The sequence below is a fragment of the Fragaria vesca genome, unplaced genomic scaffold, assembly GCF_000184155.1.
Source record: "Fragaria vesca subsp. vesca unplaced genomic scaffold, FraVesHawaii_1.0 scf0512962, whole genome shotgun sequence".
Classification (NCBI taxonomy): Eukaryota; Viridiplantae; Streptophyta; class Magnoliopsida; order Rosales; family Rosaceae; genus Fragaria; species Fragaria vesca.
Genome location: NW_004443398.1, coordinates 14,940 through 28,822, shown reverse-complemented (window position 1 = coordinate 28,822; position 13,883 = coordinate 14,940). Strand labels below are relative to the sequence as shown.

Here is a 13,883-nt window from a genome sequence, read left to right as displayed (position 1 = left end):
CTCTCTCTCTCTCTCTCTCTCTCTCTCTCTCTACTCTCCTCCCTCCCTCCTCTCTCTCTCTCTCTCTCTCTCTTCCTCTTTAACACTATTGGACTCCAAGATTCCCTCTTTGGCTTCTGCTTGCTACAAATATGAGAATGCTCCTCGACGTTTCTTGCAACTTCTTCTACCACCCTTCTGATTTTGTGCATCCCAAGTTTGTGTTGATTTGATCTCAAGCCTTCCCTTACACAAAACTTGAGCTTGAAAAAGTGGGGTTTTAAAAGTTCTTATAGGGCCCTCTTAACACACCCCCAAGAATCAAGCTTGATTTGTGTTGTATAGCAATTACTACCTACACAAAGGTACCTGGGTCGTATTCTGTTTTGTATTTCCCTTGATTTGGTTTTGTCTTGGTCAGTGTTTTGATCCATATGTTGTGTTTATATTGAGTTGGGTTCGGTTTTTCCTTGCATTTTGTTGTTTTCCAGCTGTTGAGTCATTTTTTCCCCTTTCTGTATGTATATTTGATATTTCTATGTTGGAATGACAACGTTACTTGGCATCTGGGTTTTGATTTTTGAAGTTCATTGTGTTTGTGTCCATTGTTCAAGTTTGTATCTTTTTGTTCCTTCTTTATATTCATATTCGGATTTGCTTCATTGCAAGTTCTTCCCTTTATGCCTAGATCTTTCATGTGTTACTAGATCTAGAAACTTATTCTCATATTTCTCAGTGTTCTTTGACCAGGGAATCTAGAATTGCAGGAGTAGAATTCTCAATGGTAAGCCCTGCATACTTAGTTTGTGCTGTGCTTTTATGAAAATAGACTTCTGTTTGGAATGTAATTGGAAAATGGTGTTTACATCCTGATTTGTAGTGATTTAATATTGTGTATTGTCATCAGGGAGAAGCCCCAGCATTCTTTGGTGATGAGCTTCAGAAGGGATATGCAAGTGGGTTTGATCTGAAGTCCAAAGGCGGTGAAACATCCGTTGTCGTGGGCAACAGAACTGTATGATACTTAACATACCAATATGATTTTTCTCATCCAATGCCCCCCTGTTTGTTCTTCAGTGATTTACCACCAGGTCAATCATATTGCATTTTTTGACAGTATGTGATTGGTGGAGCCTGTGAGGAATCAGCATTATCAATTGGAGTTCGGATTTTTGACCAAACTAGTGGTGAATGGTAAGTGTATAGCAACAGGTCTTGAGTTAATTTCATCTGATTTTCTGTGGCTAAGAGATGGTTGGTAATTGCAGGATTATTCCTACCGTGTTGGGGACGCAACCCAAACCAGGTAAAGGCCATTCTGCAGTGCTCATGAATGGGGATCGAATATTGATTATTAGGAGTGGTTCAAAATCAGATGATTTTGCCTGGTTTCTTGAGGTTGGTACCTTGAACACTATTAGTATGATCGGGGAGTATTGAACTATATGAGATGTCATGATTTTGAACTCATTTTGGCTATAGTTTAACTTGAGATGACAATGGAATATAGGGCCTGATAAAAGTAGGATGAATAAATTCAAAAATGGATTTGCTTTTATATAATTTGAAAAAAAGGATTTGTGGAATTGTTGATGTCACACTTCCTATCCAGTAATTCTTACTCTGCATATAATTACCTAATTGTTCCTATTACTAAAAAGTGTGTTGTTCTGTTAGGTGGACACACAATATGTTAGGCAGCAGAAGAAAATTTTAGGCACTGAGGTTGTTGCTTGGAGTAAGGGTGTGAGAGGTAGTGCTGAGAAACCTGTTGTTATTAGTGGTCCTTCTGGGGTAGGTAAGGGGACACTAATATCAATGCTCATGAAAGAATATCCATCTTTGTTTGGATTCTCTGTGAGCCACACGACTCGTGCTCCAAGAGCTATGGAGAAGGATGGGGTTCATTATCATTTCATCGAGCGAAGTGCAATGGAGAAAGAGATAGAAGATGGGAAGTTCCTTGAGTTTGCTAATGTGCATGGAAATCTCTATGGAACTAGTGTCGAAGCAGTAGAAGCAGTAGCAGATGCTGGAAAGGTAAATGCTTATTCTTAAATGATGTTTGGCAAAAGCGTCTGGTTTAAATGATTATTGGAGTATATGAGCATGGTCCATTTGTTTATTCCATATGAATGTCACCTGGGATTACTTACAGAATCTGTATATTAATGAATGCATATTAGTCTAGAGTGTTTGGGTCTATCAGGTTTGAGAGGAAAACCCTCAATCCTAAACCATAAGATAAAAAGATATTGGGTCTACTTCGCCCGAAACATGCATAATTTTGTAGATCCTTGACTTCATATGTGATTTTAATTGATTTATGACAGAAGTCATGTCGGCGGCACTTGTGATCTTTTCCTTGTTTGTGGAATTTGTATTATTATTATTATTATTATTGTTATTATTATTCTTTATCTTAATGTTCTTTGCTTTCGATGTAGATATGCATTCTTGACATTGACGTCCAAGGGGCAAGATCAGTGAGGGCTAGTTCACTTGAAGCCCTCTTTATCTTTGTGCGTCCTCCCTCGATGGAGGAGCTTGAGAAGCGCCTTCGTGCAAGGTAGTTGAAGATGCCATTTAGTTAATTCTGATTCTCAAATTCCATTTTTTTTGGTGTGAAGTTGAGGATGGCTGAATTTGGTGTTACAGGGGAACCGAGACAGAGGAACAGGTCCTGAAGAGACTTCGAAATGCCAAGGCAGAGATTGAGCAGGGGCAATCATCAGGCATCTTTGATCATATGGTGTATAATGATAATCTTGAAGATTGTTACAAGAGTCTTAAGGTTGTGAATGCTTTTATTTCATTGCTGAATTGCTTCTGATGAATTTTTATATTATAGATTATTCGTTAATCATAGTACATGCTAACATACAGAGTTCCTTCGTGTAGAAACTTTTGGGGCTGGATGGAAGTGTGGCTGCTCCTAAATCACGTATGATGTTCTGCGATTGTAATTGTTGTTTTCTTTTGCTTTTATTTCATTTTGAATGCTAACAAATGTATGGTTTAATAATTCTAATTCAGCATCTAAAGTGGTTGATCTGTTTATCGACCATGCCGTGTCCAAGATTGACAACAAGATTATCATAAACTCCAGAAACCCAGAACTGGAAAAGTCATCGACCAACATGTAAGTTTCATTTTCTTTGTTTGTGTAGCTGTTACCTATGTCTTAGAGTTGGCTTGTTTACTTATACATCTGGGGTAAGCAGGATTGTGCTTGATGTGTCATCTCTCAAAGGAGGAGCACCTGGACGGACAAGAGGACTAAACATCTACACAATGGACTCATTTTTGGATGGTTTGTCTGGGATCCCTCAGTGAGCTAATATTTTCAAGCCACAAGAAGATCCTCTTTAGGTTTATGTTTTTCTAATAATTTTCAATTTCAATTCTAAGCTAAAAGATTGATATATGATTGCGAGAGATCCATTGCATAAATTAAATTAATTCTTCCGATTCTTTGTTTGGTTAGAACAGATCGAGTTACTAGTAGTGTCTCTTTTGGCGGCAAAATGGAGATTTAACAAAGAGCAACTACGAACCTGAGTCACTTTTTTTGCTTCTAATCTTGTATATTAGTCTCTAGATTTGGCTGGTCTACTTGTTGCTTTGCCCAAGTTTAATAAGAGATTGTAGTGCGCCAATATCCATGCCTGTTATAATCAATGGCCTCCACCATCGCTATATAGCTTTACATATTAGATGGCCGGAGCCTTGGTTATTGTTTATATGTTTAGAATTCATTCTTGTTTGACTAATTCAAAAGAGAAGAGTGGAAGGCAGCAATTGCATCAGATACTGGTCAACAAAGGCAGAAGACTTTGGGGTTTGTATGTCTAGATGCAGGAGAACTAGTCCTGGTCAGAAATGAAAGGAAGAATGTGTCAAATTTGGTAGTTGTGTGGGATGTATTCTTCTCCTCTTTGACAAGGTAGAGAAATCTCAATTATAAATTGATAGGATTAGGACGTTGATGTGAGTCGTGTGGCTGCATGTTCCATAATAATGAATCAAAGTCCTAGTAGCAATTACGAGATCAGAAGATCTAAATAGAAATAGCATCTTTGCGCCTTTGTCATGTGTGTGGTCAAAATAATGGGTACTACGGTGAGAGCATCTTTTTAGTAATGCTAGTCGGTGTAAAATGAAGATAGTTTTACATCAAGAAGATTCTGAGAATAATGAACAACGGTCGTCAGTGCCGTTTTCAGTTGTGAATGGACTCGAGATGAGCTATCAATTAAATGGCAAACAACACCCTACCATCCATTCCATACACAATGGGGAAGGACAAGGTACCAGAACTCAATAGCTGTCCCGCTTCTCATGTGGGTTGTGTGCCAAAGGGCCATATTACAAATTTTGTTTGTATATTTATTTCTAGAGGAAGAAGGGTGGGTGGCATAGGCAAGGTGCTTAGTACTAGTCCTTATAAAACCTCAACTAGTTGTGCATGCCACATTCCTGGTTTGGTCTATTGGGGCAAACAAACCTACAACAGGGCCTAAGATCCTCCAAATACACGATATATAAGCCAAATATTTGAAGGTATGGGGCATTATGTCCCAGATGGGAAGCTTCTGCACTGAAAAAGTTGAAATTCTGCCACCAAAATGATCTCTCAGCCTCAGAGGGGGACCCTAAAGGGGGACCTTAATGGCTGAATGAAGCCACACAGAAGCAAGTGGAAGAGAGGATGATGATATCTAGTTGATGCTTCCTCAGTTTAACTGGTGGGTAGGGTAGGTCCTGAACATGCAGTCCTTTTAACTCTTACCTCGTTCACATTTCACATGCATGCTATTTGGTTTGGTTCTTATTTGCTGTTTTGTGTTTGGTTCTTTCCTTTCACATGCTCAACAGAATCTAGGACTGTTGACTTTGGGAGCCTATTGTGGTATTATTGTACTGCTAGGAGTGTGCTTACAATGTGGGCAACCCCAGTTATTGAATCTCCCAGTACAAACAAGAAACATCAATCGAGGTAAAGCAGAGTTACTCCGAAGGTAAGGCAGATCAGTTATTTAGAGTCTGATTGGCTATCTGCATTGCCATACATGATATATATGTCAGTGTTGAGATCAGTTGGAATTTGAAGTTATGTTCCACAAATCCCAGAGGGGCTTCGGATACATACTCGGTATTGCTGTTGAAGAATCACTAAAGGATGTAGCATAAGAAGTGGAGGGGATAGAAACACCACAACAATATAGCCCAACACCCACATACATGTAATGTGGGCAAATTGGCCTTAAAAGCCACATATGTGTGTGGGCAAGCTGATTTGCTACATTGCACCCACACATATTTTGGGTGTGTGCCCTCTAGCAACGTGGCAATCAAAGAAAAGCCACATATAAATGGATTGAGGCAAAGGATTTGATGTGGGACCAGTCCAAACTGATTTTGTATTTAGTTGTATCTTATTTTCTGTATTTAGACCAGTACATTACAATATACATTTGTATTACATAAAACCAAACATAATTGCCAACTGATATACAAAAACTGTGATTGAGTACAAATTGTAGTTGAACACTACAATATACAATGCTAAGTCAGACTTCACATATATCAACAAAACCTAAATATGTTTGAAGCTAATGCTAAAAGCCTCTGCACTTATCTCATGATCAGATAGCTACACCAGTATAGTAGAGAGATCATAGATTAAGTTCAAAACAACAAAAATACAGAGGTCTCAAGCACTTACTTATACTAATCAAAAGGTGAAGTCTGAAGGGCCTCAATCTGTGGCAACTTGATGGTGCAACTTTTCACAACATTGAGATATGTAAACATTATCCAAGTCATTGAAGGTTGAATATGGCTCACCAATGGTTGAAGAGAACCAGTCTTCATTCGTATAGTTGCAAGCAAGTCACTTGGCTGATCATATTCAGCAAGTAATAAAGCCAAAATTGCTCCCTGTTTTTTCATTACAACCTCCATATCCTTAAAATTTTCAATTGTAGCAAGTTTTTGTCTACTCATTTCCTCCCTGAGCTTATCTTCCTTTTCTTGGCTCTCCTTCCGAATTGTTTCAATCTCAGCTTCATGTTGTTCCCTCATTTCTTGTACCTCTAAATGAACACCTCTTTCCTACACAAGTACACCAGGAACTTGGTCTGGTCTAACTCCAATGCCAAATCCTCGTATCGCTCCGCGCTTCTCTTTTCCAAGCACAGTTGCATATACATCATTGATTTCAAAATTATCAAGATCATCCGGAAGTTGAGATGCCCTCTTGGTAGACTTCATCTTTTCAATCTTGCTCTTCATTGATGCCTACATCAAACAATCAGTATAACTAATCACAATCATCACACATTACCACCAATATCAAATATTGAGTACTTTTAAGAATTTTAACATTATCTTTTAAGAGTTCATAACTATGCTTACGTACAATAGCTTGTTTAGATTTTGGATCTTGAGGTTTTCCAGAGTTGTTGACATGGGTAAGCTCAAACATTGTGCAACGATCTGGGCTTACACCTCCATTTACTTATTTCTGCATATATATCAACCATAACAAGTGGACAACACCAAAATACAATTGGGATTAGTATTACCGCATTTGCAATTTTGTATAAAGATGTTAAGGAGGGCAGTCTGCAACACATGCCATCATGTATCAGGTTATAACTAAGATACAACCTAATTGTTCCTGTGCTAACATAGGTATAGTACTGATATTAATTTATATGTTTTCCATCTCCAAGATCAATTCTCTGCATTTATATGAACAATCAAATAATATAAATAATCAAATAACAACAGAAACAATCAATTCGATATTGTGATACAAAGTATTGGATACTATCTTGCATCAATGCTTAGCTAAAAGCAACCTTATTATTATTAACATATAACATAGAATCAGTAGGAGTAAATATTATTTTATATGTTTTCCCTTGTTGCTGGAAGCTTAACTCATTTGACATGGTGAGAAAACAAAAACTTTCTAACACTTTGCAGCAAAATTTAACATGTGTGGTTATTCAAAAACCAAAATTACTTACATATGCATTCCTGATTTGAGCAAATGAAGTTGTGCCAGTTGTGTGTATCATCCTACGTTTTTCCCGACTCTGCTTGTTCAGTAAAGAACGCCGCTGCATTTTGATTCAAGAGTATATACATATTGAAATGTCCAGTGTAAGTTCATTTGTAAACCACATCATATATCTACAATACCTATTATATATCTAAATATATTAAGGAGCTTGCTTTAATTACGTTGTAGTAAAGGTAGCAGACATTTATAGACAAATGTCACAAACCTTTCAAAATATTATGACTGCCTTAAACATATCTTTTGCTTGTTACCTTCGCAATGGTTAACTAGTGCAACCCATTGCTTTGTGCTTACTCTCCCATCTTTGCATTTGAATCGCTCGTGTTCCAACATTTGGGGTATACCAATCTTTTTTGAGTTCCTTCTTGAATGCCCTCCAACGATCATTCAACTTCTGCTTGACCACATGCCTTATCCTTGCACTCTTTTTTTGTGTTTCAAGTTCTGACCAATCAAGAGTTTTCTAATATTACACAAACAAAATGTATTAAACTTAAGCTGCAAATATCAAAACTTTACATCTTCAAACTTGGTGAAGTTAAAATTAAAATTCAAACTTAATTTTGATTACCCTGATATCTTTCCAAGCCTCATCTAACTTTTTTTCTTTTTGAAAGTCGCGCCAATCAAACACATTGATCGCAAAATACCTATGATATGTGGCCTTCATGCCAAGGTATATCTGCCATCGGCTAACAGTCTCTTCGGGTTCCACAGCTTGCCCGTCATTATTGAACTTCAAATATTCAATAATTCCTCCTTTTGCCCAGTTTGGCCTATTCGCTCCACGCAAATCACCACAATTGTCATCCTCTTTAGAGTCCGAACCATCAGTAAACTCATTCGCAATCTCAAGTGATGACACCTATGAAGTTCACATTAGTTGTGTATATATCGTTCAAAAATAATTAATGTCAATAGTTCTTCAACCATGGTGGCTTCATACTTGATATGATTATCGTATCTAATTAAGACATCTCATATATCAATGAACAAAATAAAAAAGGGAAACAAGCATAGCCACATCGAGTAGATAACAAACTTAACCCATGTCTTATCCATTGAGTAATGTTCAAATGGAGCAGAGAATACAGAACCGGAAGCTAATAACCATTTATTCTATAAAAAACTAAGAACCTGTTGAATTGGGGTTTATAGGAAGAAGAAAGACTTACAAGCAGAGAAGACAGTCTTTTCACTCCCGATTTAATTGGCTCACAGCTCTGCCGAAGAGACTGGTTTAGTTATTGATCTGGGCTATCGGCGTCGGCATCGGTGTTGATAGCTTCTCCGATGAAGGAAGATTATCGACGTTCGTCCTTGATTCTGAATTTGTTTGGTCGGCGTTATGGGTATGCCAAGACGTTCTCTTCATTGTCTCCCTCTTCTGCCAATTAACCCCAAAGCTGTAAGACAAACAATTCGACAGCTCGGTTAGTTTGGAACTGCTGAGATCGACAAAAGGTACAAGAATCTGATTTACCCTATATAAGCTATTACCTTCAACCCTCAATTATGCCCTTTTTTCTTTCAAACACACAAATACGAACGTCTTCTTTTTTCAGAAGGAGATGAGGTCTTCTGTCGTTCTGGGTAGGCCAAAAGAGAGCAGTCTTCTTTTTTCAGAGGGAGATAAGGTCTTCTGTCCAACACTAATGACAAATAGTCTTTTCAAAGACTAAAAACTAAACTCCGGTAGTCCGGTATATAGCAAAACCCACATATACCCAAAGAGAAAGGGAAATACACAAATATTATATGAAGTTGGGCCCAATTACAGTTTTGGCAAGGTTAAATAAGAGTTTTTTTTATAACATAGCCACATTTTATTGCTTTTATGTGGAGATGCATGTTACTTGTGTGTTCAAAAACAGGGGTATAACCTCATACCCACATTTCCTTCCTTTTGTGGCAACACATATGTGGGTGTTGCTCACATTTGTAGTGGTGAAAAGAACATAAATCTTGATCCACTACGTCAATTTTGGCTTCAAACGACCTGTCAGGTCGGTCGTCTGAATGTTTTTTCGGCTGTCATCTATTAAGCAGTCATCTGATAAGCATTCAGTCGACAAACCTCGTCAGACGTCTGATACAACTTCGACGACAGATTGTATATAAGCAACTGTCGTCTGTATGCACCTACATTCGTAACAAAATTAAAGTTTCTGTCGTGAGAAAGCTTCTTAACGACAAAAAAGTATCGTCGAAACTAAAGTAATACTAAAGATGTGAGCAGCCGTCTCTCGTCTCAAACTTATTCACACGTTACTATTTTGTCGTCTAAATATATCTCAGACGACATACATCAAACCTCTTCTCTCGACTCAAATGTATTCAAACGTCACTTATCTGTCGTCTGATATTTACCTTAGACAACATACAATATGGTCATCTTTTACTTTAAGACGACATATAAATGTCGTTTGAAATATGTAGAGACGTCGATGTCCATGGGAATATATGTTGTCTGATTTTAATTTGGATGACAATTTAATAAAGCATTTGCACAACATGATTCAGATATCTCAAATTCATTCTCATTGCCAAAAACCAACAAAGTTTACAAAGTTATTTGTTCTAAAGAGACCAGCCTACAAGAAAATAAAAAAGACAACAAACCAAATACTAGCAACTACAATTGTGGTGTGTAGGAAGTCCCCCCAAGTCCTAACAGCACTAATGCACTCTGATACTTCCTTCATATCCAAACTTCAGTGTGCACCTATCATTCAAGTCTCTCCTGCCAAATTGAAGACAAAGAATATTAGTAAGTTTTAAGGACACAAAAACCAAATATAAACTAGCATGCAATTGAATGAATTATCATAGAAGCTAACATACACCAATTGGTCAATCTGAATGAATCTATAAACTAAGGCAATGTTGAGTTGATTGATGTTTGAGATCCATTGGCAGATGAGTGTGGTAGAATCATGCTTAATAGTTTACTTTTAAAAAAACACTAAGTAATCACCTGCAACGTATCTGTAAAGTATCTGCGTTCTCCTCTCAAGCATTGCAAGTCTTATCACTAGGACCTGAAATCCTTATATAAACTATAAATCATGAAAAGTGGAATTCAGCTATAATTCTTACATACTTGCAATGTAAGATGGTATTTACAAAACAATAAATTAAGATTCAGCTCGACATGGAAATAACCTATAAACAAACTCCATTAAGAACGATGTGAAGTGAGTTTAAATGATAGCTAAATCAAAACAACCCTATATGTGAAAACACAATAGTATTGACTTGAAATTCTAAGAAGATTCTAAACAAAAACAGCACTATAACATGATTAAATTAAATTGAGAACATACATTAAGTGACTTACTTGCAGAAACTTGATGGGATTAATTGTCAATCTGCAATATCATTGATTTGCTGCTCAATGAGCTGCTCCTCTGTAGATCAATGCTGATTGGAGCTCGAGTAGCATCATTCTCACTAGTTGGCTGGAGGAAGAAACCATAAAATAAAATTAAAAACCGCTATAATTTGGACATTGAAATACATTGGTAAATTGTACTTATCTAAAAAGGAGTCTGATTAAGCTTTCAAAACAGCTGATTTATTAGCACCCTGTAAACCAAAAACAAAATAGACTATCATCATCTCCAGAAATTTAGGGGAGTTTCTCAAGACTATTAATAACATAGTAAGTAAAGATATACGAGTACACCAACAATGCACATAAAAATGCAGCTGAGCAAAAAGGCACCAGCATGCACACACATTATAAGCACGAAATGAGATCCTATATACAATTAAAAGAGGGACACATTATCTCCTACTTTTTCTACAAGAATCTTAACATGGTTCCTCACAAGTCATTATATATACCTCAATATGTGTCTATATATATATGTAGAAACTAATAACAGAGAGTACAAGAAAACATACAAAGCAAAAATTCTTCAATAAACAAATCAATTTGCAATTTTGCATTACGTTACAATACTCTCATTTTAATATTCAAACAACAAACTGAGAAAGCAGGAAAGAGTTTTGTACATCCACAGGCGAAAATAGAGAGAAAAAATTGAAAAGTGACTGTGTTAGGTTTTACCTTGATTGGAGACAACCATGAAACCAGAGATGGAATCTGAATTAAGACAAGAAACTAAGAGACTGCTAAATAAAGGTAGAGAAACAAAGAAAATGAAATGGCTAAAGGAGGATTGGCAGAAAGTGATGGAAGAGAGACATAATCTTTGTTGACATTCATTGGTTATAGACGCTAAGCAATTCTCTTCCTTTGCCTCAGAACTTCATTTGTTGTTCCTCCAATATTTATATATAGAAGCTAGAGAGAGATATTTTAGAGAGATAGATAGAGAGATATAGTATGTTAGAGTTGGATGGTCTCCAAACACTATTTGACCACAATAGAAACTACATCATCAAATTTTCATGGTGAAGGTTATGCACTTATGCCTTTAGAAATTATTTTTATCAGATTGAGCAATCCCATTATATGATCATTGTCTAGCTATAATTACGAACTCATGTTACTCAACATCATCAACTCAATCAAAATCTAAACACAGGGAAAGAAAAAAAAGAAAAAAATCTGTAATTTGAGTACGGAACTTCAAAACTGGGGAAAATGAACACAAATTCTAATTTGATACTATATTAGCAAAAATAATCAAAAAATAGATAGAGTTTTGAATTTCTGAGCTGATTTAGTGAAATCAAGAGCTAAACGTTTTGAATTTTCACTTGGAAATGGCCTCTTCGTTCATCTTCAAGTCGTCCATGTGCGCCTTATATCGGATCTGTTGTAGTGCCGACATGATTCCTTTGATATCACTGCAAAAAAATTCAAATCGAACACATCAAGAGCCGATTCCGTAAGCGAAAGCAAGAGATATGAAGGAATTAGAGGAAAAGAACATGGAGAGGTTGAGATCGAGGTTGGCCGACTTGATGAACTCGGGCTCGGCTGCGTGCTTCTTCTGGGTGGTGGTTTAGGCAGTGGACATGGTTTGCGAGGGTTTGGAGCTCTTAGGGTTTGGGAGGTTGAAATTGGGGGTTTTCAGATCTGGGTCTCCGAAGATGAGAGGAATTGGTTTGAGGGTTAGATATAGAAGAGAGGATTCGATCAGTTTGAGAATGAGGAGATATATGAGAGAATTTGGTTTGTGAGGAAGAGAGGAAGAGAGGTTTCAGTTGTGAGAAAAATCACTCAATTGAGAACTTCAAACAAATTATCGGGAAGATAGGGTCTATAAAGTGTCCAAAACAAGACATTCGTTGTACCAAAAAAATATTAGATATTTACGTCAATATAGAGACGATAGAAGAGTGTCGTCTTAGATCGAACCATTATATTGCAAATTTGGGGTTGTTTTAAGACGACAGACGTCTGTCATCTCATGAACACGCTAATTTAAGCTGTCTGTGAGTTGCTACATTCAGACGACATATATTTAAATGTGTGTCGTCTGAATGTATCAGACGACAGCAAATACGTCTTCTGTCGTTTGATCCACGTCGTCTGAAGCCAAAAAAGACATAGTGATCACCTAAAAGCAATAGTGGCATAGTTCTTGAAGCAGATATCATATAACTATCGTTTGTGAGTGTTTTCTGGGTGTTTAGTTTACTTACATAATTGTTTCAGTTATAAATTACTAGCCTTCCTGCCAGTGACGAGTCAAGATGAAATTCTTACTCGGGCTAACACACAAAATTTCAACCAATGTCGACAGTGTGAGAAATTTTTGTTAACTTGAGGGTCATGAAAGAGACAATCGAGCTCTAGTAAGTCACCGATTAAGACGGTCGGCAGCCCGCTAAAACGATAGAAATTGGGTATGATGAGAATTTGAGAGTCGCAAACTAGTAACCAAGGCTAGGAAGGCGGGGAGATGGGCAAACGACGTTTGTGAATTTGGGAATTGAGACTTGGGAGTCGCTAATATCTATCCAAAACGACGTCAACTCGTTTAATAGTAATCTACATGCATTCCACAAGACAATTGTGATTCACATAGGCATATTTCGATATCACAATTTTTTTTTTTCTACAATTCGTATCTTAACAAAGATCAAAATATTTTGTATCCCAGTTGACCTTTCATCCCCATATCAAATCTTAACCTCTGACAAACCCTAGCTCTGGAAATACCACTCAAAACCCAAAACTCCTAAAGCTTGCATAGGTCACATACTCATTGAATATATATATCAGAAGAGGACGTCAACACTGAATAAAAAGTGCAGACGCTGGCTCAAGGAGGCTCTAGGCGGCGTCAATGGCAGCTCTGCTTCTGTCCTTGAAGACATCAGACATCTCAGGCATCGTTATCATCAAGGTGAAAGTTGAGGTGAGCTAGATCGATGGTACGACCGAGAAGTTTACCAGAAAACTTCAAGCACCTCATTCTCGACTTCGAACTCGTTGTCGGAGAGTCCACCGGTAAGGAGGCAAACAAGATAGAGGTCTGCTTCAGCGACGTCAAGGTCGTTGACGCTGTCAGCACCTCCTGGAGCCTCTTTGAGCCGGTGCAGACGTCTACTTCTGATATATATATATATATATATATATATATATATATATATATATATAAGAGGACATCCTTACTTTAAGAATTTGAGGATTTCTACTATTTTACATTAGTAAATGACTTTATTTAACGATCTCAACCGTTGATTCTCTAGATTCATATGTAAGAAACATGTCTACAAAATTTCAATAATTCCATGATCATTTGGTCATTCAAATTGACGTAAATAATTGTAGGCCGTTAGATAAAATTAAAATGAATATTGTGCTAATTAAATGGTTAAACGT

The 13,883-nt window shown here is 37.1% G+C and overlaps 1 protein-coding gene and 1 non-coding gene across 2 annotated transcripts; one reads left to right on the top strand and one right to left on the bottom strand.

The window, feature by feature from the left end:
* Positions 1 to 3,609, top strand: LOC101296255. The gene is made up of 12 exons (XM_004309540.1): positions 1 to 344; positions 730 to 763; positions 887 to 994; positions 1,097 to 1,173; positions 1,248 to 1,377; positions 1,657 to 2,019; positions 2,427 to 2,548; positions 2,638 to 2,773; positions 2,881 to 2,923; positions 3,016 to 3,121; positions 3,204 to 3,292; positions 3,472 to 3,609. Exons 2-12 carry the CDS (start codon positions 761 to 763, stop codon positions 3,516 to 3,518), a joined length of 1,224 nt encoding a protein of 407 aa, XP_004309588.1. The 5' UTR covers positions 1 to 344; positions 730 to 760; the 3' UTR covers positions 3,519 to 3,609.
* A 1,771-nt stretch (positions 3,610 to 5,380) lies between these two features.
* LOC101295970 lies at positions 5,381 to 7,479 on the bottom strand. Its single transcript, XR_185457.1, has 4 exons — positions 7,281 to 7,479; positions 7,020 to 7,112; positions 6,404 to 6,508; positions 5,381 to 6,282 (listed from the first exon to the last, which is right to left on the bottom strand). It is a non-coding gene; the product is annotated as an uncharacterized LOC101295970 (transcript).
* Positions 7,480 to 13,883: the final 6,404 nt, after the last annotated feature.